Raw genomic sequence first — 27,971 nt, forward strand, 5'->3', positions numbered from 1 at the left:
CAATTCAAGGAAACAGATATATATTGACTGTAACCTGATGGTAAAAATAGAATTTGACATGCTAACTTCAACTATTTTTTTTTAAAAAATAAAAGGTCGGATCATTATAATTCTTCATAGGAATAGCATGCAATTGCTATGTTTAAATATACTCATCTATAAGATGCAGATGTAACTATATTTTAAAAATAGATTTTCAAAATTCTGAACTGCTACCATGTTTAAATGGAAAATGTTCCCAAATTCAAAAGCTGCACAGTGCAAAACAAAAATAAAAACAAGTCAAAAAGGGATTTTCAACCCAAACTCAATTTCTTTGATCCAAGGAAATTTTATTTATAACTCTCTCAAACAGGGAAAATTAATAATAAACCATAATACTAACAGTATCGGACAAATCTATACTTATACTATATCTGCTAGCATTCCGCCTAGTTTTAGTGTAGTATGGTGATTGTTGAAATGTAAAATTATACAAAACTTGCACATTAAATTTACACAACTTTGGGGGTCATCATTAATGGTCTTACTTCTCCAAAACATTTCCCATGCATTTGAGATATTTTAGCACAAAGCTCTCGCATTTTGGAAAAAGGAACTTTATACCTGATCTGGAGTGATTTAGATAAACATTTGTTACCCAAAGACATCTGGTTTATGGATTATGCCTTCCACCCCTAGCAAACTTTGAATCTTTATTTTCAATACTACTTGATTTAATAAATTTAGATTAAATTACCAATGGTTTCCAGATGTTGTAACGCATTATCCCAACCTGCTTTCCAATGGAGGCCAAATAGAAGTCACAACAAACTCCTAGATTAAGTCAATAGTAAATCTAAGCTGCCAGAAAGAAAATGTTTTGCTCCAAATTAAATATTGACATTGAGAAATACAGGAAGACAATATGATGCCCTCTAAGGAAAACACTTCGATAAGGAAATTTAGGTGTCTTGTAGTTAATTGCACAGCTATCATTTCCAAAATTAATGATGATTGAGACTGGATTAACAACTTCAGGACATTTTTTTTCCTTAAGATTTATAATTGGGGTCTGAATTTTAACATCAGATGTGATGTTTCTAAACTGGAACTTCTTTATGTAAAGAAAGAAAGAAAGAAAGAAAGAAAGAAAGAAAGAAAGAAAGAAAGAAAGAAAGAAAGAAAGAAAGAAAGAGAGAGAGAGAGAGAAAGGAAGGAAGGAAAAGAGAAAAGAAAGAATGGAAAAGTAGACAAAGAGGAGTAAAAAGATAGAAAGGAGGAAAGAGAGGAAGGAAGGAAGGCAGGAGGGAGTGGGAGAGAGAGAGAGAAAGAAAAAAGAGAGAGAGCCATAGAGGAGGAAAGAAAGGAAGTCAGGAAGGTGGGAATCAGGAAGGAAGGGAGGGAGGGAGGGAGGGAGAAAGAAAGAAAGAAAGAGAGAAAGAAAGAAGAGAAAGGAAGGAAAAGAGAAAAAGAAAGAATGAAAAAGTAGACAAAGAGGAGTAAAAAAGATAGAAAGGAGGAAAAAGAGGAAGTCAGGAAGGCAGGGAGGGAGTGGGAGAGAGAGAGAGAGAGAGAGAGAGAGAGAGAGAGAGAAAGAAAGAAAGAAAGGAAGTCAGGAAGGTGGGAATCAGGAAGGAAGGGAGGGAGAAAGAGAAAGAAAGAAGAGAAAGAAAGGAAAAGAGAAAAAGAAAGAATGAAAAAGTAGACAAAGAGGAGTAAAAAAGATAGAAAAGGAAGAAAGAGAGGAAGTCAGGAAGGGAGGGAGGGGAAGAGAAATAAATAAATAAATAAATAAATAAAGAGAAAGACAGACAGACAGAAAGAAGGAAAGAAAAGAAAAATGAAGAGACAATAGGCTATTTTATATACAAGTAAATAACTGATGAACAACTGATTTATTTTATGAAGAAAAGAAAGAAAAAGAGAGAAAATAGGCTAATTTTATACACAAGTAAATAACTAATGAACAACTGATTTATTTTATGAAGAAAGAAAGAAAGAAAGAAAGAAAGAAAGAAAGAAAGAAAGAAAGAAAGAAAGAAAGAAAAAGTTGGAAATTGGTGACTGATGAATGGATTTGGGTTACCTGAAAGGGAGTCCTATTTTTAAAAAGTAGAAGAAGAAAAGAGAAGTGAAGAAGAAAACATTTCATGCTATCAGGGTCTTTCATAAGAGGTTTCCCCATAATGTCCCTATTACAAAGCTAGATCTGAACATTAATATTTTCAGTTCCTATTTTGCCAAGACTGTTTCATAAGGCATGTGGGTTATTGTGATAATTTAATTGTAAATGAAAGGCGTTCTTATTTTGTTGGTAAAAAACAGACATAAATTAAAAATAAAAGCCAAATGTATTGGATTTTAAAACACATAAAATAAGTGGAAGTAATTTCCAAGCCAGCCTGAATTTCTTTCCTAACTATCCTTGTATGAAAAAAGGGGAAATGGTAATAAAAGAGATCTATTTGTCTTTAAAGAAAAATGAGGATGTGAGGAAAGAAAAAGAGAAAGCCTTACAAACTTAGGTTTATCTCATTTTAAGGAAAAAATACTAGGTATATTATTCAACATTATGGACTTTATTTATTTAAAACAAGAGATAAGGATAGCTGCACATAATAATGATACCCACACATCACAGAATGAATTCGAAAACACAGGCACATAGCTTTTTTATTTTGGAAATCCTAATATGCAAAAATAATTAGACAGTCAAAATTAAAAAAAATACAAATTTTAGAAATATATATTTCTCAATAAATAAATATATTATTTATAATGTATTACTTCTGTCTTTGTTACTTTTATTATCTTTTAACAATATTTTTAAAGGAGTTAACCAGAAACATTTTTGGAGCTAATTTCTAGCAAGGTGATTTACTGCATGCTGAGAGAGGTTAATCTGAAAAAAAGATACTCTTTTATATCACCCCTTAATTGTTTGAAAAACGATTTAAAAAAAATGATACAGAAAAACAGAAACTGCTAGCATGATTAAAAAATAGAAGGCAGATTCTAACATTAGAAAAGCAGATAATATCTAGTAAATAAATAGTTTTTTTTTATGAATAAACAATTTCAATATCTTGTTTCCAGGTTTTTTTTTTTTAAGTTTCAAGTTCACTTTTCTAACTATTTTTTTTTTTAAAAAAAACTCTAACCACTACTTAGTTCTGATTTTATCTTCTTTGAAATTAGCATTTCAAAAAATAAAACAAGATATCTCGTCTGGACCTTTTTTTTTTAAGACAAAGTTTCAATTCTCAGATGCCATAGGACAATTTTAGAACTTTTTAAATTTCATTCAAAGAAACAAAGAGATTTCACTCAGAGAAAAAGCTTTATCATGCTCTTTACATTTGGACCACAATTAAGCCAGTCATCTTGAAGAGAGAAAGAAATCTATATATATATACGTTTATATTTACATGAATATTTCAAAATTACTTACGGACAAAAAATAATTTCCCCCCAATTAATGATTAGAGATTTTCTTCTGTCTTCCTGGTTATCGTGAATCATTTTCTTTATTGTAAGAATATTATTATTATTATTGCTCAAGTCTGTTCTTATCGAAAGCATGACTCTTGTGGGACTTGGGAAAGATTTCCTGCTTCTAATGCTAGACCAACCGGGAATTTTTAAATGATTAGTTATTACTTCAGTGGATTAATCATCAGATTAAAAAAAACTAGCACTGGGAATAGTGGTGAAAACTGAAAAGGTTGTTGAAATGATCGGCAATTTGCAAAGCTCACATTTTACAATCCTTAAGAGTGATATTCTCTATTAATTTAATGATCTAATAAATTAAAATTGCTCACTACTTGAATTTTAAATTTTAAAAGGAGGGAAGCTCATTATATTTTAAATTAGTTTGTACAAGGTGATTTCTAATGCATTTGGTTTTCTATCTGAAGGGAAGGAATTCTAGAAAAGAGATTGGGATGAATTTGGCTGCTAGAAATTTCCTAAGGGAAGATTTTTCCAGATGGATATGAGCTTCAAATAAACAAGAGCATTTTTGGTGGTGTGGACCTGACATTGTTGTTCTTGCAACTGTCTTGCTACAGGTAGTAATAGTAGTAAAGTTGGAAGGGACCTTGGAGGTCATCTAGTCCAACCCCCTGCTCAGGCAGGAAACCCTACACCATTTCGGACAAATGGCTGTCCAGTCTCTTCTTAAAAACTTCCAGTGTTGGAGCATTCACCACTTCTGGAGGCAGGTTGTTCCACTGGTTAATTGTTCTCACTGTCAGGAAGTTTCTCCTTCATTCTAGGTTGCTTCTCTCCTTGATTAGTTTCCATCCGTTTCTTGTCCTGCCTTCAGGTGCTTTGGAAAATAGCTTGACTCCCTCTTCTTTGGGGCAGCCCCTGAGATATTGGAATACTGCTATCATGTCTCCCCTTGTCCTTCTCTTCGTTAGACTAGACATACCCAGTTATAGCAACCGTTCCTTATATGTTTTAGCCTCCAGTCCCCTAATCAAGTCAACTTACAACAGTCCATTTAGTGACCGTTCTAAGTTACAACAGCACTGAAAAAAAGTGACTTATAACTGTTTTTCACACTTATGACCTTTGCAGCATCCCCGGGGTCACGTGATCAAAATTCAGATGCTCAGCAACTGGTTCATATTTATGACCGTTGCTGTGTCCTAAAGTCACGTAATCGCTTTTTGTGACCTTCTGACAAGCAAAGACAGTGGGGAAACCAGATTCACTTAACAACCGGGTTACTATCTTATCAACTGCAGTGATTCACTTAATAACTGAGTCAAGAAAAGTCATAAAATGGGGCAAAATTCACTTAACAAATGTCTCAATTAACAACAGAAATTTTGGGCTCAATTGTGGTCGTAAGTCGAGGACTACCTCTATTACGATTATCCTTCTCATCTTTCCTATTAGTTGTCTCCTTATCCTCTTATGACTATAACTTTGTTGCTTGTATCTTACGATTTATATTGATTGCTTATTCAGTATCCTAGTATGATTTATGTGGATTGCCTATTTGCTGGCTGAGGAATTCTGGGAGTTGAAGTCCACAAGTCTTAAAGTCGCCAAGATGGAAGACCCCTGTTCTAAAGAATCCATGTATTTCCTCAAACCCCTCCTGCTATAAAGAAGAAGCAATTGCAAAGGAAAATCTGGTCCTCAATTTACAAACATCTGGAGTTACAAAAAAAGCTGTTATTTATGACCGTTTTTCACACTTACAACTGTTGCCTCATCCCTACGTGATCCAAATTCAGACACTTGGCAACTGACTCGTATTTATGACGGTGGCAGTGTCCAGGGGCCATGTGAACCCCTTTCGCGAGCTTCTGAGAAGCAAAGTCAATCAGGAAGCCAGGTTCACTCAACAACCGCGTTACTAACCGTGATTCACTTAACAACGGTGGCGAGAAAGATCGTAAAATGGAGCAAAACTCACTGAATGACTGTTTTGCTTAGTAACGGAAATTGGCGCCTCATTTGTGGTCATAGAGGACTAGCTGCATTAAATACCTATATTTCAAATTAAACCAATCTCTTCAAGGAAATTTCAATTAATTTTGGACAAATGGGAATGGATTAAAATACCTGCTTTTGCATTAAACCAGGGACTCCCCTTTTATTTGACCTCTTTCCCCAGCAATCAGGCCTCTACACCAGACGTTTTCTCTATGAATTGTATCTCGATTGTTCCACCTTGAGATTTCAACCCTGGTTCTTCTGTCAAGCTGGGCACGGCCCCGGCTTGTCTGAAACACAACATTGTTCTATTGTGACTAATATCCCCTGGTAATCTGCAGCTGCATGATTTGTGGAGTGCCAAAGGAGAGCCTTTTGTGGCTCATGCAGATCCAGCAGGACAAGGGCAAAATAATAATAAAAAAATGCGAATCTACATCTCCTGTGCTTTATTATTATTATTAGATTTTTTTTAATCCCACCTTTATTATTTTTCATCAATAACCCAAGGCAGTGAACATACTTAATGCTGCTTTCTCCTCTTATTTTCCCCACAACGACAACCTTGTGAGGTGGGTTGGGCTGAGAGAGAGGGACTGGTCCAAAGATCCAGCCAGCTTTTATGGCTAAGGTGGGACTAGAACTCACTGTCTCCTAGTAATTGTCCCAAAGTCATCCAGCTGGCTTTCGTGCCTAAGGCAGAACTAGAACTCACTGTCTCCTAGTAATTGGCCCAATGTCACCCAGCTGGCTTTCGTGCCTAAGGGGGAACTAGAACTCACCGTCTCCTAGTGATTGGCTCAAAGTCACCCTGCTGGCTTTTGTGCCTAAGGCGGAACTAGAACTCACTGTCTCCTAGTAATTGGCCCAATGTCACCCAGCTGGCTTTCGTGCCTAAGGCGGAACTAGAACTCATCGTCTCCTAGTAATTGGCCCAAACTCACCCATCTAGCTTTCATGCCTAAGACGGAACTAGAACTCACCGTCTGCTAGTGATTGGTTCAAAGTCACCCTGCTGGCTTTTGTGCCTAAGGCGGAACTAGAACTCACCGTCTCCTAGTAATTGGCCCAAAGTCACCTAGCTGGCTTTCGTGCCTAAGGCGGAACTAGAACCCACCGTCTCCTGTTTTCTAGCCTGGTGCCTTAATCATTAGACCAAGCTGGCTCTTCCATGGACCTCAGCTCTACAAAGTTACCCCCTTGTAAACTGGGTGGTCAATACCTTTTACAAATACAGGTAGTCCTCGACTTACAACCACAATTGAGCCCAACATTTCTGTTGCTATGTGAGAAATGTGTTAATTGAGTTTTGCCCCATTTTATGACCTTTTGTGCCTCGGCTGTTAAGTGAATCATTGCAGTTGTTAAGAGAGTAACCCGGTTGTTAAGTGAATCTGGCTTCCCCATTGACTTTGCTTCTCAGAAGGTCGCAAAAGGGGATCATGTAACCTCGGGACACTGTGACCATCATAAATATAAGTCAGTGGCGAAGCATTCAAATTTGGATTACATGGCCATGGGAATGTTGCAATGGTCGTAAATGTGAAAAACAGTCATAAGTCACTTTTCTCAGTGTCACTGTAACTTGGAACTGTCACTAAATGAACTGTTGTAAGTCAAGGACTATCAATAAAAAGAAGAAAGAAAGAAAGAAAGAAAGAAAGAAAGAAAGAAAGAAAGAAAGAAAGAAAGAAAGAAAGAAAGAAAGAAAGAAGGGAGGGAGGGAGGGAGGGAGGGAAGAGAGAGAGAAAGAAAGAAAGAAAGAAAGAAAGAAAGAAAGAAAGAAAGAAAGAAAGAAAGAAAGAAAGAAAGAAAGAAAGAAAGAAAGAAAGAGGGAAGGAGGGAGGCTTTACTCTCAGGTCAATGTGTGAATGTGAAAATTGATGGCAACTTTATGCATTAATTATTTTGAGCCAAAAAAAACTTGGGAAAAGCCCTTGGAGCATCCAATGCACTCTGCTTCTGATCTGGATGAAAAAACATACATCTCAAACAAAGGCTGAATGTCCAAAGCCTTAATCGTAGAGAGGGGAGGAAAAAACCCCCAAAGAAATTAAATTTATACCCTTTTTTAACAGGGGTGTATATGTCACTCAGCAAGGAGTTTCACTTCCTGCTTTTCAGATCTGCCTAACAAAAGTAACACAATACCTGTAGTTTGCCTTGCCTTTTCTTTTACACGGGGGGCCAACAGGTGTGTGAGTGTTTTAAAGGGAACATTATGTACTCGGCTAATGGCCTGAGCAGTCTAAGGAAGGGGAGGGGAAGAGGAAGAACACAAGGCTTACACATCCATTACTCAGCACTTCTACCACCAACTGTCTCGCCTATTAACTCATCGCTTCACAGGTTGGCTGGGAAAAAAAGGCAGTGAAAAAGACAGATGCTCGGCTGACAACGTGACTCACACGCGCGAGCGCACGCACGCACACTCATCACACATGCTGGGATCACTTACCAGCAGGATTTCAAAGGAAAAGAGCCAGGAACTTGGCCTGGGAATTTAAAGACTGAGCCAGTAGGAAGAACAAAACCCGGGCGCTTTTATAATTGCAGAAATAAATTAACACATCTGCAGGCTTCAGGGCTACAAAGTTTGGAACGGCTAGAAGGACGGATAGCCTGTGTTTTTTTCCCCCTCCCTGTCACATAGGCAATTTGCACTTCTTGAATTTGGATGGGTGGACCTCACATGCAGACCATAATGTGAATTTTTCAGCACTTGGGAATGAAAAGAAAGAAAGAAAAGGAAAGGAAAGGATGGGAGGGATGGAGGGAAGAAATGTCTCCACAAAATGAATGTCACCGGCAATTGGTTTGACAGGCGTCTGATCTAACTGGCCTGCAGAACAGAATCATGGGAAATTTTATTTAGAATAGAATATAGAATAACAAGAGTTGGAAGGGACCTTGGAGGTCTTCTAGTCCAACCCTCTCTCAGGCAAGCAAACCTATATCATTTCAGACAAACGGTTGTCCAATCTCTTCTTAAAACTTCCAGGGTTGGAGCACAAAAAACTTCCACTGGTTAATTGTTAATTGTTCTAACTGTCAGGATATTTCTTCTTAGTTCTAGGTCAGTGGTTCTCAACCTTTTTAATGCCGTGACCCCCAACCGGTCGTAAGTCGAGGACTACTCAACTGGTGCAGCACCGTTTGCAGAATGGGACTTTTGGCGGGCTCAGCAGGGCAGAGACAGCCTGGACAATTCCTATTGGCTTTTGAAAGCCAATAGAATTAGACTCTATTCAAGAGAGTCTATTCTATTGGCTTTCAAAAGCCAATAGAATAAAAGGGAGTAGCACAGCTAAGGAAATGGGGAAAAAAATGGAGGACTGCGTTGTTTGGCGACCCCCGTGAAATGGTCGTTCAACCCCAAATGGGGTCCCGACCCACAGGTTGAGAACCAGTGTTCTAGGTTGCTTCTCTCCTTGATCATCCGTGGCTTCTTGTCCTGCCTTCAGGTGCTTTGGAGAATAGCTTGACTGCCTCTTCTTTGGGGCAGCCCCTGAGATACTGGAACGCTGCTATCATGTCACCCCTCTTCATTAAAGTAGACATACCCAATTCCAGCAACCGTTCCTTATATGTTTTAGCCTCCAGTCCATTTATTGCTTTGTTTGATTTATGTAGCTGCCCATCTCATCTGCATGAGTCTGGCTGGTTTACAATTAAAAAAAAAAACCTACTACAAAACCAATACAGGTAGTCCTCAACATACAACCATTCGTTTAAAAGTTGAAATGAAAAAAAATGACTTACGACCATTTTTAACACTTAGGACCGCTGCAACATCCTCGTGGACCCCTGATCAAAATTTGGATGCTTGGCAACTGGCGTGTTATTTATGACGGTTGCGGTGTCCCAGGATTACGTGATCACATTTGACGGCCTTCTGACAAGCAAAATCAACAGGGGGGCTGGATTCACTTAACAATTATGTTACTCACTTAACAACAGCCGTGATTCACTTAACATCTGCAGCAAGAGAAGTCGTACAATGGGGCAAAACTCACTCGATGCCTGTCTTGACTAGCAATGGAAATAGTGGTGACCTGCACAACTAAAATCACATTAAAGAGTAAAATACCAATACAATTAATGCCACTCTACAATGTCTTGGTAAGGCCACACTTGGAATACTGCATCCAGTTTTGGTCACCACGATGTAAAAAAGATGTTGAGACTCTGGAAAGAGTACAGAGAAGAGCAACAAAGATGATTAGGGGACTGGAGGCTAAAACGTATAAGGAATTGGGTATGTCTAGTTTAATGAAGAGAAGGACAAAGGGGGACATGATAGCAGTATTCCAATATCTCAGGGGCTGCCATAAAGAAGAGGGAATCAAGCTATTTTCCAAAGCACCTGAAGGCAGGACAAGAAGCAATGGGTGGAAACTAATCAAGGAGAGAAGCAACATAGAACTACGGAGAAACTTCCTGACAGTGAGAACAATTAATCAGTGGAACAGCCTGCCTCCAGAAGTGGTGAATGCTCCAACACTGGAGATTTTTAAGAAGAGACTGGACAGCCATTTGTCCGAAATGGTGTAGGGTTTCCTGCCTGAGCAGGGGGTTGGACTAGATGACCTTCAAGGTCCCTTCCAACTTTACTATTATTATTATTATTATAAACTCATTTATAAAATCCACAACTAAGAGGGTTTTTTTTTAAAAAAAGAATAAAAAATAATAATCTCTGTTCCAACAAGACCACCGTAAATTTTATTCTGTTCTGCTCCAGCTACAATACTCATTAGAAAAATTCCTAAGACTTTTTGAGAACAAGAGGCTTTCGTTTTCCATTCTCTTTCCTCTTCTCTTCTCTGCTCTTCCCTTTTCCTTTTATGTTCTGCCCTTTACAGGCTTATACTTGTAAGTGCATGAGGGTTTTGCTTAGTTATTGATCTGATGTAAACTCCCCGGGGGAATGCTTTTGACTGATAAGGACAAGATAAAAGCCCTTCAAATAAAGTACTTTCCCTGATAAAACTTGAAAGGAAGGCCTGAGACACATATAAGCTGCAACTTTGGAAAATGAGATTCCAGCGGCTGCCCAAGTAAGCCAGAGAATTATGCTGCCTTAACTTGAAATCTAATTATCTTTATTACGGAGTTTGGACCAGCGGGTGGCTTAACTTCAATTATTATCTCAATTATTACCTTGTTCAGTTTTTACTCTACTATTTTGCTGAAGCTGAACTGAACTTATGTACGGGTAGTCCTCAACTTACAGCCATTCAGCTCTACGCACAAAAGTGGAAGGATGCCTTGATTCCTATCATGGACGGATGGTTACAAAAGCTGATGGAATTAGCAGAGATGACCAAATTGACTGTGCTGATTAAAAAAAAGAAGAAGAACATAAGTACTTTTGTTTCTACTTGGAAACCACTTCTGGTCTTTGTGCTTGAGGTGGAAAAAAAATGATACTATGATTTTGGGTTTTACCAGTTAGACAAATGTTTCTGGCACCAGGGACCGGTTTTGTGGAAGACATTTTTTCCATGGACCGGGGTTGGGGGGATGGTTTCACGTGCAATCCAGATCAGGGGTCCCCAGCCTATGGGCTGCGGTCCGGTACCGGACCGCGGGCTCTTGGCCAGCAGGTCGCAGAAATGGCTGGCCAGGACGCGCATGTCTGGGCATGCATTCCCCCCCACTTGTGTTAGCGCCCACGGCCATTTGCGCATGCACACAGACGCAAACAGGAATGCTAGCGTGGGGGGAATGCGTGCCCCATTTGTGCATGCCTGAAGAGGCCGCTAGCATGGGTGGGTTGTGCGCAGCCAATTTGCACATGCGCGACTGAGCGCTAGCTGCCACGGGGGATTGAACAGCCATTCATGCCAGTGCATGCCACCAGTGCATGCCACATGCGTGAACACGGCCGCTAATTCTGCACCAGTGGGCGTGGCCCCATTTGTGTGCGTGCATGCAGTACTTTGGAAGCTGCTCTCCCCTCCGGGCCACGAGCCTGGAAATGTTGGGGAACTCTGATCTAGATCCCATGCATGCACAGATAAAGCTTCGTTTATTCACCCACTGCTTGTGCAACCCGGTTCCCAACAGGCTGCGGATGGGTCCCAGTCCCTTTCTTAATACCTTTTTTGTTTTTCTTTTCCTCACTGTGGACCCCTGCTATTTGCTTTTGTATTTTCACATTTTAGGTTATAAATCAGTGGTCCTCAACCTTTTTAATGCCACGACCCCCAACCAGTCGTAAGTCGAGGACTACTCAACCGGTCGTAAGTTGAGGACTACTCAACCGGTCGTAAGTCGAGGACTACTCAACCGGTCGTAAGTTGAGGACTACTCAACTGGTGCAGCACCGTTTGTAGAATGGGACTTTTGGCGGGCTCAGCAGGGCAGAGACAGCCTGGACAATTCCCATTGGCTTTTGAAAGCCAATAGAATTAGACTCTATTCAAGAGAGTCTATTCTATTGGCTTTCAAAAGCCAATAGAATAAAAGGGAGTAGCACAGCTAAGGAAAAGGGGGAAAAAAATGGCGGACTGCGTTGTTTGGTGACCCCCGTGAAATGGTCGTTCGACCCCAAATGGGGTCCCGACCCACAGGTTGAGAACCACTGTTATAAATGAATAAAACTAATAAAAAAAAGTACAACCATTCATTTAGTGACCGTTCCAAGACAGATTGGCACTAAAAAAAAAAAGTGACCGATGAGCATTTTTCACACTTAACGACCGTTGTAGCATCCCCATGGTCATGTAATCAAAATTCACAAAAAGCCTGGCAAATGTTATTTAGGAAGGTTGCAGTGACCCGGAGTCATGGGATCACCGCGTGACAAGCAAAATCAGTGGGGAAGCCCGATTCGCATAACACCCAGGTTACTAACGTAACAACTGCAGGGACTCACTTAACAACTGTGGCAAGAAAGGTCGTAAAACGGGACGCTTATCTCACCGAACAACTGCCTTGCTTAGCAATGGAAATGTTGGGCTCAATGGTGGCCGTTAAGTCGAGGGCTACCTGTATTAAAAGTTCACACTTCCTTATTCAGGTGTTTCTACAGACCCCGAAGGAGCCCTGCCCTTATTTGCTGGAAGCTGCCTGGATCCCTAATTCCAGCCAGGTGGAATTTCAAAGATGGCCTGTTAATTCTTGACATGGGCCAAGGGACAGTCTTGGCCAAGAGACAGAATAACAGAACAAGGCAGTGGTGGCCAACCTATGGCATGCATGCCAAAGGCGGCATTCATTGCCCTCTCTGTGGGCACGTGTGCTGTTGCCCCAGCCCCGCCTCCCCCCATGGACCCCTCCTCACCAGCCCCCCCCCGGAGTTGCCCCTGGGCATGGCCCACACAGAACAGCGCAGCCAAGGACATGGCAGCTGGGCAACCGGGATAAGACTCCACCCTCATGCCCCGTTGCGCGCAGATGATGTTGCAGGGCGTGGCCACCATGGCACTGCAGGGCTGCCTGGGCAGTCTGCTGCGGTGGGCCGTGGATGGGGTGGGGGCAGAGCGTGGGGCAGGTGGGGCAAGGCGGGCGGAGCAGGGGGCAGAGCGGGCAGGGTGGGAGCCGTTTTTTGGGCACCCGGGTCTCTAAAAGGTTCGCCATCACTGGAATAAGGGGTTGGAAGGGACCTTGGAGGTCATCTAGTCCAACCCCCTGCTCAGGCAGGAAACCCTACACCATTTCAGACAGATGGCTGTCTGGTCTCTTCTTAAAAACTTCCAGTGTTGGAGCATTTACAGCTTCTGGAGGCAGGTTGTTCCATTGGTTAATTGTTCTAACTGTCAGGAAGTTTCTCCTTAGTTCTAGATTGTTTCTCTCCTTGGTCAGTTTCCATCCGTTGCTTCTTATCCTGCCTTCAGGGGCTTTGGAGAATAGCTTGACTCCCTCTTCTTTGGGGCAGCCCCTGAGATGTTGGAACCCTGCTATCGTGTCACCCCTGGTCCTTTCCCCCCACCCCCATTAAACTAGAAGACAAAATCTCCTCTCTTGGCCCAGCGGGTGAAAGGGTTAAGACAGATCCACCCAAGCCTGTTTTAGCAAAAATAAAAGGAATGCCCTCAGGAGTCTGGAATGTACAACATGCAGACGGTTCATCTGGTGGCCACCCATTGAGAGTGAACAATAAAGAAAAGAAGGAAGACGAAGAAGGAACAGTGTTAAGGGAGGGATTGGGGGGGGGGGAATCCAAGCGCTGGGTCCAAATCGGGGAAGGGAAGGGGAACAGCCCAGAAGGAGAACTTCCTGTTTCTCCAATAGGGTCCCTCGTTCCCCATCGTCTTTCCAACGATGCCTTTGTGATGCCAGCTTGCAAACTATTTTAAGAAAAGCCACGGCTGGCAAGCAAGGAATAAGTAACCAAGTCATGCTGTCTGGCAACGGGGAGAGGCTCTGAAGTCTGTGTGTGTGTGTGTGTGTGTGTGTGTGTGTGTAGAAAGATTTCAGAAGCCAACTGGACTAGCTTTTTATACCGTGTGAGAATCAGAAGCTTGGCTGCGGGAAGAATTACATACAGCCCGAGAACATCCAGCGTGTAATTCTGAACTAATCAGGATCCCGACGAAGCACATAACTTGTTCCAGGTGCCCAGCACGCTTTCCATAGGTGGGTTGTGCAACGGCACACCCACTCACGTGCCCGCACAGACACATCCAGACGGTGAACACTGCTGGATCATCTTTCTGGCTGGCCAGCGTCGCCTCCCAAAAGGATCTCAGCCGGGAGTCAATCAAAATAAAGCAACTCTCTGAAAAAATGACTTGGCGAAATAGGATTCAAACCTCTGATGTTTGCTTCATCATGGCTTATGGAAAGAGCCTCCACTGGCTAGGAACACCTAACATGCAATGCTAAAAGTGGGATGTCAACCCCAACAGAGACAAGAAATTGGCTGAAGGGCTGTTTTAATTTAATTTAATTTAATTTTTGCCAGCATGCCGCTTCTTGTTGCAAATTTCTCCCAGGGATTCTGGTTCCCAATGTTCTTCCGTTATGAAATGCAGAAGATAAATTCATGCCTTTTTAATCATTCTAGTTTAGAAACTACCAGGTAAGTCAGCACACAAAAGTCATAGCACAAGAGGCTACATACCTAACCAACAAATTAAAGAACACTCACCCTAAAGCTTGGTAGGAAATTTGCCAATCTTCTCAAAATTACTTCTCTTTTTTTATTAGGTTGATAATTTGCTATCCTTAAAGCCTGCCTCTGGTGATGGATCCAGTTAAAGATTTTTATTGCTACCGCATTTTTTTTTTATCCTGATACTATTTACAATACTCTTTATTCTTTAAATAGTATTTAAGGACTCCTTTTGTTATTTTATGAGAGCTTACAGTGGGTTTACTGCCTTGATTGTTCTAGTTGGAAAGGGGGGGGGGAGGGAAAGATTCGTATAAAAAAAATAAATACAAACAATTTATCCACAAACACAGCACTGCTCCCGCCAAGTCCATCAGCTGGGAGCTCCGCCTGCTAAACCGTTCCATTTTTCCAACCGTTCACCTATCACGCGTGAAGATTTTAAAATTAAAACTAGGCAGGGTGTGGCCAATGGACTTTGTGTTCTTTGTTGGGGCAACGCACAAAGACTGAAGCAAAGCTCAATTCCAAAAGGAAAAAAAAAAAAGCAAGTTTCCATAAATGCACAAGTCTAAAAAACTTTCAAGAGATTCTTCTAAGGTGTCCTCTAACCCCAGAGTTCGTCATTTAAAATGACATTTAACCCATTACAAATACTGCCCATCCATTTCTCCTTGACAGGAAGTGATTCCTAGGAATCCATGATGTAATTATTAACCCAAAGAGACAGAAGCTGAAGTTGAATGTGAGAAACACACACACACACAGTCCCCCCTTCTCAACCCCAGTCCACGTTGACAAATTCTTTTGACAAGTCCTGTGGTTACAGGGAAGCTGGTTTCATACTGAGTCATCTCTGTTCAAACAGTTTACTGGAAATGGAGGGGAGGGGGAATTTTCAAAGAAACCATGTGATGGCCAGACTAACCACAATCAGCAAAATGTTCAGAGGAGAAAGAGAGAGAGAGAGAGAGAAAGAACTAGTGGAGACAAAGAAGAGAAAGAAGGGAGAGAGAAGCGAAGGAAAGAAAGCCAGAAAGAAAAAGAAAGAGAAAAAAGGAAGGAAAGAAAGAAAGAAAGAGGGAAGAGAAGAAGAGAGAGAGAGGAAGAAGCGAAAAAGTGAAAGAGAGAAAGAGAAAGAACTAGTGGGGAGGAAGAAGAGAAAAATGGAAAGAGAAGAAGGAAAGAAAGAAAGAAAGAAAGAAAGAAAGAAAGAAAGAAAGAGAAAGAAAGAGGGAAGAGAAGAAGAGAGAGAGGAAGAAGCGAAAAAGTATGAAAGAGAGAGAGAGAAAGAACTAGTGGGGAGGAAGAAGAGAAAGAAAGGAGAGAGAAGGAAAGACAGACAGAAAGAAAGAAAGAGAGAGGAAGAAGTGAAAAGTGTGGAAGAGAGAGAGAGAAGAACTAGTGGGGAGGAAGAAGAGAAAGAAGGGAGAGAGAAGAAGGAAAGAAAGAGACAGACAGAAAGAAAGAAAGAAAGGAAAGAGAAGAAAGAGAGGAAGAAGCGAAAAAGTGTGAAAGAGAGAGAGAAAGAACTAGTGGGGAGGAAGAAGAGAAAGAAGGGAGAGAAAAGGAAAGAAAGAAAGAAAGAAAGAAAGAAAGAAAGAAAGAAAGAAAGAAAGAAAGAAAGAAAGAAGCAAAAAAGTATGAAAGAGAGAAAGAAAGAAACGGGGAGGGAGGAAAGGAGAAGAGAAAGAAAAAAGGAAAGAAAGAAGAAAGAAGAGAGAGAAAGAAAGAATGGGAAGTGAGGAAGAAGTGAAAGTTGGAGAGATCGAGAAGAAAGAAAAAAGGGAGGGAGGGAGGGAGGGAGGGAGGGAGGGAGGAAGGAAGGAAGGAAGGAAGGGTAAGTAAGCAAGTAAGTCCAGGCTCCCTGGATAAATAACTTGATCTGCAATCTTCAGTCCCTTTGAAGTTTAGGATATGCCATAACCCCTTTCAACATTTCTGCTTCGTCAAGGGGGAAGACTGGAGAGAACTGGGCAGGAGTAAACAAAGAGAAGGGCCTTGACTGCTCCACACAGAGCAAGGGCCAGCGAGCACAGCCGCCCAGGAGCTGACCCGAGAAGAATGACACCAGGCTGCTCCTGCGGCTCCCTCTGGCTCCCTTTCCGCAGGATTCACGTGCAAACTTTCTTCGCCGGGGGATTAATGCATGTGGCTGGCCCACAGATCTCTGGTGACTTCCAGTAAAGTGTGGTTCTCTCCAGAGACAGCAGGAAATCAAGGACACAATTCCCCCCCCCCAAAAAAAAAGAGCACATCAAGATTGGTACACAATCGGAGTCAACACAATCCAGCTCAGGGTCCTATTCGCCAATGTGCGCTTCGTTATTAGTCTCCATTCCTCAGGGCAATTATGGTGAGGATTATGCATTGATTTAAATTTATTGGCCAGCCATTTTTACCAGTTCCACCACAAGACAGTCCCCCAGACTAACCCGGTTGAAACCCACTGAAGACGTGTGGGCTTCCAACTCCCAGAATCCCTCAGCGAGGGATTCTGGGAGTTGTAGTCCACATATCTTGAAGTTGCTGAGGGTGAGAAAATATTGGTCTAAGCCAGTGGTTCTTAACTGGGCGATATTGCCCCCCAGGGGGCGATTTCATTTTTCAAAGTGGCGATGGAATGAAAAGGGGCAACGCGGGGGTGAAGGAACGAAAAAGGGGTGATATGGGGGCAATAGAGTGAGACGTTTTGGGTACACTTTTGAGACTTTTTCGTGCAGTGAATGGCTGTATATCTGTCGTACAAAAACATCAAATCGCTCGCTATTAGTGGATTGAATTGTGTTTTCAAATGTTCCTCCAGCTAGCTTCAGCACAGAACGCCGTACATATGTGAATACGCATCACTTATCTTCATGCGCGTTGCGCAGTAGCCTCTACCCATACAGTGGTGCGCCATTGGCCAGAATATGGGAGATATGGGGAAAAGACTGGAAATAAATTATTTGCATCGATATGTCCTGATGATAATTTTAAAGAACACAAAAAAAGTGTTTGCATAAATTGAAGAATTATTTCCTATATTGTGACTGAGAGGTTATGTTGGGGGAGGGGGGCGATGACAACTTCCTCATTGGCTCAAGGGGGCAATTCGTTCAAAAAGGTTAAGAACCACTGGTCTAAGCCAGGGCTCTTTAAGCTTAGCCCTTTTATGACTTGTGGACTTCAACTCCCAGAATTCCTCAGCCAGCATGCCGGGCTGAGGAATTCTGGGAGTTGAAGTCCACAAGTCATCAAAGGGCCGAGTTTGAAGAGCCCTGGCCTAAGCCAAGAGAATCACTGGCCAAATATCCCTCAGGCTGAAGGGGGAAAAAGAACCAGGATCACCCCACCTAAGCCGGTTCCTTCCCACCACCCACACCGCTTCTCTGGCTGAGAGGGAGGGATTGGCCCAGGGTCCTGTAGGAAGTTTCGGTGGCTAAGGCAGAACGGGCGTCTGGGTCTCCCCATTCCTTGTCCAACTCTTTCACGGGATCTGGGACCGAAACTGATCAACTGGGCCAAGATTCTTTGGGAACATTTGGGGGCTTAGGGGAGACTACAATCTGAAACTATGCCAAGGGCATGTAGCATTTCTTCCCCACCATCCTACCTGGTTCTGGAGCTGTGACTCACGGGTCCAAAGTGAGCTCACCCCAGTGGACGGTCACCAGCCCAAAGTCCCCAGGTTGAGGGTCAATGGCCCAAAGTCCCCAGGTTGAGATCACTGATCGAAAGTCCTGCAGGTAGAGGTCAATGGTCCAAAGTCCTCCAGGATGAGGTCAGTGGTCCAAAATCCCCCAGGTGGACAGTCACCAGCCCAAAGTCCTCAGGTTGAGGGTCAATGGCCCAAAGTCCTCCAGGGAGTTTATGTGGCTTCTCAGTTCTCACCCAAGTCACTCTGTGGCCGCTAACACCTTAACCATTACCTGACTCTCAACTAATAATAATAATAATAGTAGTAGTAGTACTGGCAGTAGTAATAATAATAATAATAATGTTGGAAGAGACCTTGGAGGTCATCTAGTCCAACCCCCTGCTCAGGCAGGAAACCCTATACCAGTGATGGCGGACCTTTTAGAGACCGAGTGCCCAAACTGCAACCCAAAACCCACGTATGTATCGTCGGGTGCCAGGTGGGCGTGGCCCATTGGGTGGGCATGGCCCATTGGGTGGCCGTGGTTGCGGTGGTAACGGCAGACTGGGTGAGACTAAAAAGTTCAATCAATCCATTCCAACTTTGTGAGATCTTTTTTTTTCCCCACGAGAAGTTGAAATTGAGTGATTGATTGAACCTTTTTTTCTTTTTTTTGCACACAGCGGCAGAGGCCTAAAGCAAAAAGGTTTTATAAAACCCAGCTGAAGGCCTAGGACTCGGGTGACGGTGCGCGTGCCCACAGAGAGGGCTCTGCATACCGCCTCTGGCACGCGTGCCATAGGTTCGCCACCACGGCCCTATACCATTTCAGACAAATGGCTGTCCAGTCTCTACTTAAAAACTTCCAGTGTTGGAGCATTCACAACTTCTGGAGGCAGGTTGTTCCACTGGTTAATTGTTCTAACTGTCAAGAAGTTTCTCCTTAGTTCTAGGTTGCTTCTCTCGTTGATTAGTTTCCATCTGTTGCTTCTTGTCCTGCCTTCTGATGCTTTGGAGAATAGCTTGACTCCCTCTTCTTTGGGGCAGCCCCTGAGATACTGGAAGACTGCTATCATGTTCCCCCTCGTCCTTCTCTTTGTTAAACTGGACATACCCAATTCCAGCAACCGTTCTTTATATGTTTTAACCTCCAGTCCCCTGATCATCTTTGTTGCTCTTCTCTGTACTCTTTCTAGACTCTCAACATCTTTTTTACATCGTGGTGACCAAAACTGGATGCAGTATTCCAAGTGTGGCCTTACCAAGGCCTTGTAAAGTGGTATTAATACTTCACGTGATCTTGATTCTATTGCTCTGTTAATGCAGCCTAGCACTGTGTTGGCTTTTTTCGCAGCTGCAGCACACGGCTGGCTCATATTTAAGTGATTGTCCACTAGAACTCCGAGGTCGCTCTCACAGTTACTACTATTGAGCAAGGTATCCCCTATACCATACCTGTGCGTTTGGTTTTTCTTGCCTAAATGTAGAACCTTGCTTTTTTCACCATTGAATTTCATTTTGTTAGCTAGATAAAGGTTTCCTCTGTCCAGTCATGTCTAACTCTAGTGGGGGGGGGGGGGGGATGGGGGTACTCATCTGTTTCTCAGTCGAGGGAGCCAGAGTTGTCTGGAGACATTTCTGTGGTCATGTGGAAGCACGTGTCAGAATCCAATTATATTTCTTCTCTAGTTATAAATTATAGAAAACCCCATTTCTGCCTTCTCTGGATTCTGTCATACAATGAAGGGAAGGGGGTGAACAAAGGGGCTTTATGGCCCTCACTTCCTTCGGTACAATTTCAAAGGGATTGAATGTGGATAGCACCAAAAAGGCCTAATCATAAGAAAGGGGGCTATTACCTTTCATGTAGTTTTCTCTGAAGTCTCCATCCAGCCGGCAGTAAGGAAAAGGGGGTGGGAGTGTAATGCCTGAGACTGTCGCTGGAAGAAGGTGGTGATTGGGTGGGGCTACTGGGAAACCCCTTAAAACCTTGAATGGGAGAGCTTGGACCCCAAGTCCTGTCTAGAACCCCTGCAACCATTTTCTCTTAATAAAGGATTCCTGTTGGAAGAATTATTCCAAGAGTTCTGTCTTCTTAAGATGCAAAGTGGGGTGGGTCCTTACGGCACGGCTATACGCTGTTACCTTCCTACCAAAATGGTACCTATTCATCTACTTCCATTTGCAGGCTTTTAAACTGCTAGGTCGGTCGGAGCTGGGGTAAGGAACAGGAGCTCACCCTGTCTCGCAGCGCTCAGGTTTCGAACCCGGCTTATCAGCTTTCCAGCTAACAAGCTCAGCATCTTTAACCTTGACTCTCATATAAAAGGGTCCAAAGTCTGCATCCAGTTTTGGATTCCACATTACAAAAAAGATGTTGAGACTTTGGAAAAAGTGCCAGCAGAGCAACTAAGATGATTAAGAGCCTGGAAACTAAAACATACCAATATGAAGAACGCTTGCAGGATTTGGGTTTGGCTAGTCTAGAGAAAAGAAGGACTAGGGGGGACAGGATAGCAGTATTCCAGTATTTCAGGGACTGCCACAATGAGGAGCAGGTCAACCTTTTCTCCAAAGCACCTGAAGGAAGGACAAGAAGCAATGGATGGAAACTAATCAAGGAGAGAAGCAATTTGGAATTAAGGGGAAACTTCCTGACAGCGAGGACAACTAACCAGTGGGACAACCTGCCTCCAGAAGTTGCAGGTGCTTTATCACTGGAGGTTTTGAAGAAAAGACTGGACAGCCATCTGTCTGAAATGGTACAGGGCAGGGGTCCCCAACCCCCCAGTCTGTGGACTAGCACCGGGCCGCGGCATGCCAGCAACTGGTCCGCACATACAAGCAAAGCCCCATCCGTGGATGCAGGCAGCACGCAAAACCACACACTCTCCGGTCCGTGGAAGAACCTTTCTCCATGTAACTGGTCCCTGGTGCCCAAAAGGTTGGGGACCTCTGGTATAGGGTCTCCTGCCTGAACAGGGGGTTGGACTAGAAGACCTCCAAGGTCCCTTCCAGCTCTACTCTGATTAATTCATTGATTGATACATTAAAGGTGCCACAATAATGTGGTGTGTCACAGGGCACACCGGGAACCACTGCCATCGCGCTGTCCGTGGCGTGCTTTTGTACTGTGGATTCCTTACCTGTGCACCCTGTGCGTGTTCTAGCATCTCCTCAAATTCCTGGTACTCCTCGTCATCTGGCTCAGTTCCGGACAGTCGGGCTGCTCTGGCCATGAAGTACGGAGGCAGCTCCCCAATGGCTGTTCCAGCACCCTGGAGGAGAAAGTGCAGGAGACAGGAGGGTGTCAAAAAAAAATCTTCAGTTTCTTCTCTGAATAATCTTTCCCCGGAACTGGGAATACAAGTAGACCTCCACTTGCAACCATTCATTTAGCGACTGCGACACTAAAATTACAACGGCACTGGAAAAGAGATATACAGCCAACCGGTCCTCACACTTACAACCACGGTAGCATTCCCAAGGTCATGGGATCAAAATCTGGGTACTTGGCAACAGCATGTTTTTTTACATCCATTGCAGCATCCCAGGGTCATGTGACTGCTAATTGTAGCTGGCTCCTGACATGCTAAGTCAATGGAAGAAGCCACATTCGCTTAGCAACCGTATGGTTCACTTAACATCTGCAGGGATTCGCTTAACAACCATGGCAAAAAAGGTAAAATTGGGTGAATAGAATAGAATAGAATTACAGAATAGAATAGAATAGAATTACAGAATAGAATAGAATTACAGAATAGAATTACAGAATAGAATTATAGAATAGAATAGAATTATAGAATAGAATATAATAGAATTACAGAATAGAATAGAACAGAATTACAGAATAGAATAGAATAGAATTAAAGAATAGAATAGAATTACAGAATAGAATAGAATAGAATTACAGAATAGAATAGAATTACAGAATAGAATAGAATAGAATTACAGAACAGAATTATAGAATAGAATAGAATTATAGAATAGAATTCCCCTTTATGGATTACTGCCTTGTCGTGGCGAAGGGGCTTGCGTAACTCAATGAAGCTATAAGCTATGCCGTGCAGGGCCACCCAAGACGGACAGGTTATAGCAGAGAGTTCTGACAAAATGTGATCCACTGGAGAAGGAAATGGCAAACCACTCCAGTATCTTTGCCATGAAAACCCCATGGACAGTACTAAAAGGCAAAAAGATATGACGCTGGAAGATGAGCCCCTCAGGTCGGAAGGTGTCCAATATGCTACTGGGGAAGAGCAGAAGACTAGTACTAGTAGCGCCAGAAAGAATGAAGCGACTGGGCCAAAGCCGAAAGGACGCTCAGCTGTGGATATATCTGGTGGTGAAAGGAAAGTCCGATGCTGTAAAGATTTTTTCTCCATAGGAACCTGGAATGTAAGATCCATGAATCAAGGCAAGCTAGACATAGTCAAAAAAGAGATGACAAGATTGAACATCGACATCTTAGGAATCAGCGAACTAAAATGGACAGGAATGGGTGAATTTAACTCAGATGACCATCAGGTATACTACTGTGGGCAAGAATCCCTCAGAAGAAATGGAGTAGCCTTCATAGTCAATAAAAGAATAGGAAAAGCAATACTGGGATACAATCCCCAAAATGACAGAATGATCTCAATTCGAATCCAAGGCAAACCATTCAATATCACAATAATCCAAATCTATGCCCCAACCACTGGTGCTGAAGAGGATGAAATTGACCGGTTCTATGAAGCCCTACAGCACCTTATAGAATTAACACCAAAAAATGATGTCCTTATCATCATGGGGGATTGGAATGCTAAGGTAGGAAGCCAAAAGATAACTGGAATAACAGGCAAGTTTGGCCTTGGAGTACAAAATGAAGCAGGGCACAGGCTAATAGAATTTTGTCAAGAGAATACAATGGTCATAACAAACACTTTTTTCCAACAACCCAAGAGACGGCTCTACACATGGACATCACCAGACGGTCAACATAGAAATCAGATTGACTATGTGCTCTGCAGCCAAAGATGGAGAAGCTCTATACAGTCAGTAAAAACAAGACCAGGAGCTGACTGTGGCTCAGATCATGAGCTTCTCGTTGCAAAATTTAGGCTTAAATTGAAAAAAGTAGGGAAAAGCACTAGGCCACTCAGATATGAACTAAATCATATTCCTGATGAATATACAGTAGAGGTGACAAATAGATTTAAGGAATTAGATCTGATAGACAGAGTGCCTGAAGAACTATGGATGGAAGTTCGCAACATTGTACAAGAGGTAGCAACTAAAACCATCCCAAAGAAAAAGAAATGCAAGAAAGCAAAATGGCTGTCTGAGGAAGCTTTGCAAATAGCTGAGGAAAGAAGGGAAGCGAAAGGCAAAGGAGAAAGAGAAAGATACACCCAATTGAATGCAGAATTCCAGAGAGTAGCTAGAAGAGATAAGAATGCCTTCTTAAATGAACAGTGCAAAGAAATAGAAGAAAACAACAGAATAGGGAGGACCAGAGATCTCTTCAAGAAAATTGGAGATATGAAGGGAACGTTTCATGCAAAGATGGGCATGATAAAGGACCAAAATGGCAGAGACCTAACAGAGGCAGAAGAGATTAAGAAGAGATGGCAAAACTACACAGAAGAACTATACAAGAATGAGCTTAACATCCCAGATAACCACAATGAGATGGTCACTGACCTCGAACCAGACATCCTAGAATGTGAAGTGAAATGGGCCTTAGAAAATCTGAGCAACAACAAAGCTAGTGGAGGTGACAGTATTCCAGCTGAGCTATTCAAAATCTTAAAAGACGATGCAGTAAAAGTGCTACACTCAATTTGCCAGCAAATTTGGAAAACTCAACAGTGGCCACAGGATTGGAAAAGGTCAGTTTACATTCCAATTCCAAAGAAAGGCAATGCCAAAGAATGTTCAAACTATCGCACCATTGCACTCATTTCACATGCTAGTAAAGTTATGCTTAAAATCCTACAAGCTAGACTCCAGCAGTATGTGGATCGAGAACTACCAGAAGTACAGGCAGGATTTCGAAGAGGCAGAGGAACTAGAGATCAAATTGCCAACATACGCTGGATCATGGAGAAAGCTAGGGAGTTCCAGAAAAACATCTACTTCTGCTTCATTGACTATGCAAAAGCCTTTGATTGTGTGGATCACAACAAATTGTGGCAAGTTCTTAAAGAGATGGGAGTACCAGACCATCTCATTTGTCTCTTGAGAAACCTATATGTGGGTCAAGAAGCAACAGTGAGAACTGGACACGGAACCACTGATTGGTTCAAAATTAGAAAAGGAGTCCGGCAAGGCTGTATACTGTCGCCCTGCCTATTTAACTTATATGCAGAGCACATCATGAGAAAGGCAGGGCTAGATGAATCAAAAGTTGGAATTAAGATTGCCGGGAGAAATATCAACAACCTAAGATATGCAGATGATACCACTCTAATGGCAGAAAGTGAAGAGGAACTAAAGAGCCTCTTGATGCGGGTGAAGAAGGAGAGTGCAAAAGTTGGCTTGAAACTCAACATTAAGAAAACCAAAATCATGGCATCCGGCCCTCTCAATTCCTGGCAAATAGATGGGGAAGAAATGGAGGTAGTGACAGATTTTATTTTTCTGGGCTCCAAGATCACCTCAGATGGGGACTGCAGCCAAGAAATTAAAAGACGCTTGCTCCTGGGGAGGAAAGCTATGGCAAATCTAGACAGCATACTAAAAAGCAGAGACATCACCCTGCCAACAAAAGTGCGTATAGTCCAGGCCATGGTTTTCCCAGTTGCAATGTATGGCTGTGAAAGTTGGACCATAAGAAAGGCTGAGCGCCAAAGAATTGAGGCCTTTGAACTATGGTGCTGGAGAAGACTCCTGCGAGTCCCTTGGACTGCAAGGCGTTCAAACCGGTCAGTCCTAGAAGAGATCAACCCTGACTGCTCTTTAGAAGGCCAGATCCTGAAGTTGAAACTCAAATACTTTGGCCACCTAATGAGAAGGAAGGACTCACTGGAAAAGAGCCTAATGCTGGGAAAGATTGAGGGCAATAGAAGAAGGGGACGACAGAGAATGAGATGGCTGGATGGAGTCACTGAAGCAGTAGGTGTGAACTTAAATGGACTCCAGAAGATGGTAGAGGACAGGAAGACCTGGAGGAACGTTGTCCATGGGGTCGCGATGGGTCGGACACGACTTCGCAATTAACAACAACAATAGAATAGAATTACAGAATAGAACAGAATTACAGAATAGAATAAAATTACAGAATAAAATAGAATAGAATTACAGAATAGAATAGAATTACAGAATAGAATAGAATAGAATAGAATAGAATAGAATAGAATAGAAACTGGAAGGAACCTTGGAGGTCTACTAGTCCAGTCCCCTGCTTAAGCAGCAGAACCTATACCATCTCAGGCAAAGGTGGTCTGAAATGTCCAGTCCAGTCCAGTTTCTGAGATACTGGAACACTGCTATCATGTCCCCCCTTGTCCTTCTCTTCATTAGACGAGACATACCCAATTCTAGCAACCGTTCCTCATATGTTTTAGCCTCCAGTCCCCCTGATCATCTTTGTTGCTCTTCTCTGCACTCTTTCTAGAGTCTCAACCTCTTTTTTACATCGTGGTGATCAAAATTGGATGCAGTACTCCAAGTGTGACCTTACCAAGGCGTTGTGAAGCGAACCTTTACTGAAGAGCCTCCTTGCTTGGCAATGGAAATTCTCAATTGTAGTTATGAGTCAAGGACTACCTGTAGATCATTATTGGCTTTGCTGCCCTCTACAAGCAACAGGACAGCTAGGGGGGGGGTTCAAATGATCCAAGGTTGACCCCCCCAAAAAACCCTTCCGGATTCAGCAAGACCTCCATCGAAGGCAAACTGTAGATTTCTACCAACCACAAGGAAGCAGTGTTTATTTTCAATCTTGGGCCTTTTACAAAAACTCTTACGCACGGGTAATCCTTGGCTTGCAACCACAGTTGAAGCCAAAATTTCCACCGCTAAGCAAGACAAGTAGTTAAGTGAGATTTGCCACCTTTGGGGACCTTTCTTGCCCCACTTAAAGTGTTTTACAACAGTTATTGAGTCAGTAGCAATAGCAATGGCACTTAGACTTATATACCGCTTCACAGGGCTTTTTATAGCCCTCTCTAAGCGGTTTACAGAGTCAGCATTTTGCCCCCAACAATCTGGGTCCTCATTTTACCAACCTCAGAATGATGGAAGGCTGAGTCAACCTTGAGCTGGTGAGGATCGAACTCCTGGCAGTGGGCAGAGTCAGTCTGCAATACTGCATTCTAAACTTTGTGCCACCGTTAGAAGGAAGGAAGGAAGGAAGGAAGGAAGGAAGGAAGGAAGGAAGGAAGGAAGGAAGGAAGGAAGGAGAAAAAGGAGGGAAAGAAAGGAAGGAGGGAAGGAGAAAAGAGAGGGAGGGAAAGAAGGAAAGGAAGAAAGGAAGCAATAGCAATAGCACTTAGACCTATATACTGCTTCACAGAGCTTTACAGCCCTCTCTAAGCGGTTTACAGAGTCAGCATTTTGCCCCCAACAATCTGGGTCCTCATTTTACCGACCTCGGAAGGATGGAAGATTGAGTCAACCTTAACACGGTTATTAAGTGAATCTGGCTTCCCCATTGACTTTGCTTGTCAGAAGGTCACAAAAGGGGATCGTGTGACCCCCCTACCCCAGGACACTGGGGCTGTCATAAATATGAGTCCGTTGCCAAGCTTCTGCATGTTGATCACATGACCATGGGCATGCTGCAAGGGTCGTTCAGTGTGAAAAATGTTCTTAAGTCACTTTTTTCAGCGCCACTGTAATTTCAAACGGTCACTAAAAGAATGGCTGTAAATTGAGGACTACCTGTAAAGCAGTAAGCACTATGTTTGGAGCTGCGCAACTGCTTCACCGCCATGGGAAAGTTAGACTTGATTAATTACTGGGAAAGAAACAAAATCCAGTGATAGGAGAGACATTTTGGTAACGGCACCGCTTATTTCTGCTACTGAAATCAGCAAAGCTTTAGATTGCGCCAATAAAAACCAGTATAGTTTTAGCATCCTGAAAAGGGACGATTAGGTTGAAACGGAGGTTCAATAAAACCGGTCCTGTTTATCATCTTCGCATCTTGCCTTTTTCTCTCCTGAGTTCCGTGTGAGTGACCGACCGTACCATGATCTCATCGGAAATTGACTACAAGCCCATGAAATTCAATTAAGCCAAGGCAGCATTTAAGCAAATTCCAACTTTGGGAGTAAAGCCTGAACACGGGAGCCCGATCCCTGCGATTCATCAGTCACCAACTGCCATTTTGCCGACACCGCGAATATCCGCCGCAAAAGCCATCATCCAAGTATTGGTCTCTGCGGTCTAAATCAGTCTTTATCAATCTTAGCCACTTAAAGAAGTGTGGACTTCAACTCCCAGAATTCTCCAGCCAGCCCAGTACTCTTCAACATCTTCATCAATGATTTGGATGAGGGGATAGATGGGGAACTCATCAAATTTTCAGATGACACCAAGCTGGCAGGAATAGCCAATATTCCAGAAGACAGGCTTAAAATACAGGAGGAGACTTGAACACTGGGCGCTATCTAACAAAATGAAATTCAATGGTGAAAAAAGTAAGGTTCTACATTTAGGCAGGAAAAACCAAATGTACAGGTATAGTATAGGGGGTACCTTGCTCAATAGTAGTTAAGTGTGAGAGGGACCTCGGAGTCCTAGTGGACAATCACTTAAATATGAGCCAGCCGTGTGCTGCAGCTGCCAAAAAGGCCAACACAGTGCTGGGCTGCATTGACAGAGGGATAGAATCAAGATCGGGCAAAGTGTTAATACCAC

At 42.8% G+C, this 27,971-nt stretch overlaps 1 protein-coding gene across 1 annotated transcript in view; it reads right to left on the reverse strand.

Annotated features, from left to right (window-relative positions):
- Positions 1-27,971, reverse strand: part of VMP1 (vacuole membrane protein 1) — a 156,160-nt gene that overhangs the window by 49,406 nt on the left and 78,783 nt on the right. The window contains exon 7 of the mRNA XM_039350001.1: positions 21,269-21,400. Within this exon, the coding sequence (XP_039205935.1) occupies positions 21,269-21,400 (132 nt within the window). The remainder of the gene's footprint in view (positions 1-21,268; positions 21,401-27,971) is intronic.

The sequence above is a fragment of the Crotalus tigris genome, unplaced genomic scaffold, assembly GCF_016545835.1.
Source record: "Crotalus tigris isolate CLP2741 ecotype Arizona unplaced genomic scaffold, ASM1654583v1 scf7180000018306.2785112, whole genome shotgun sequence".
Classification (NCBI taxonomy): Eukaryota; Metazoa; Chordata; class Lepidosauria; order Squamata; family Viperidae; genus Crotalus; species Crotalus tigris.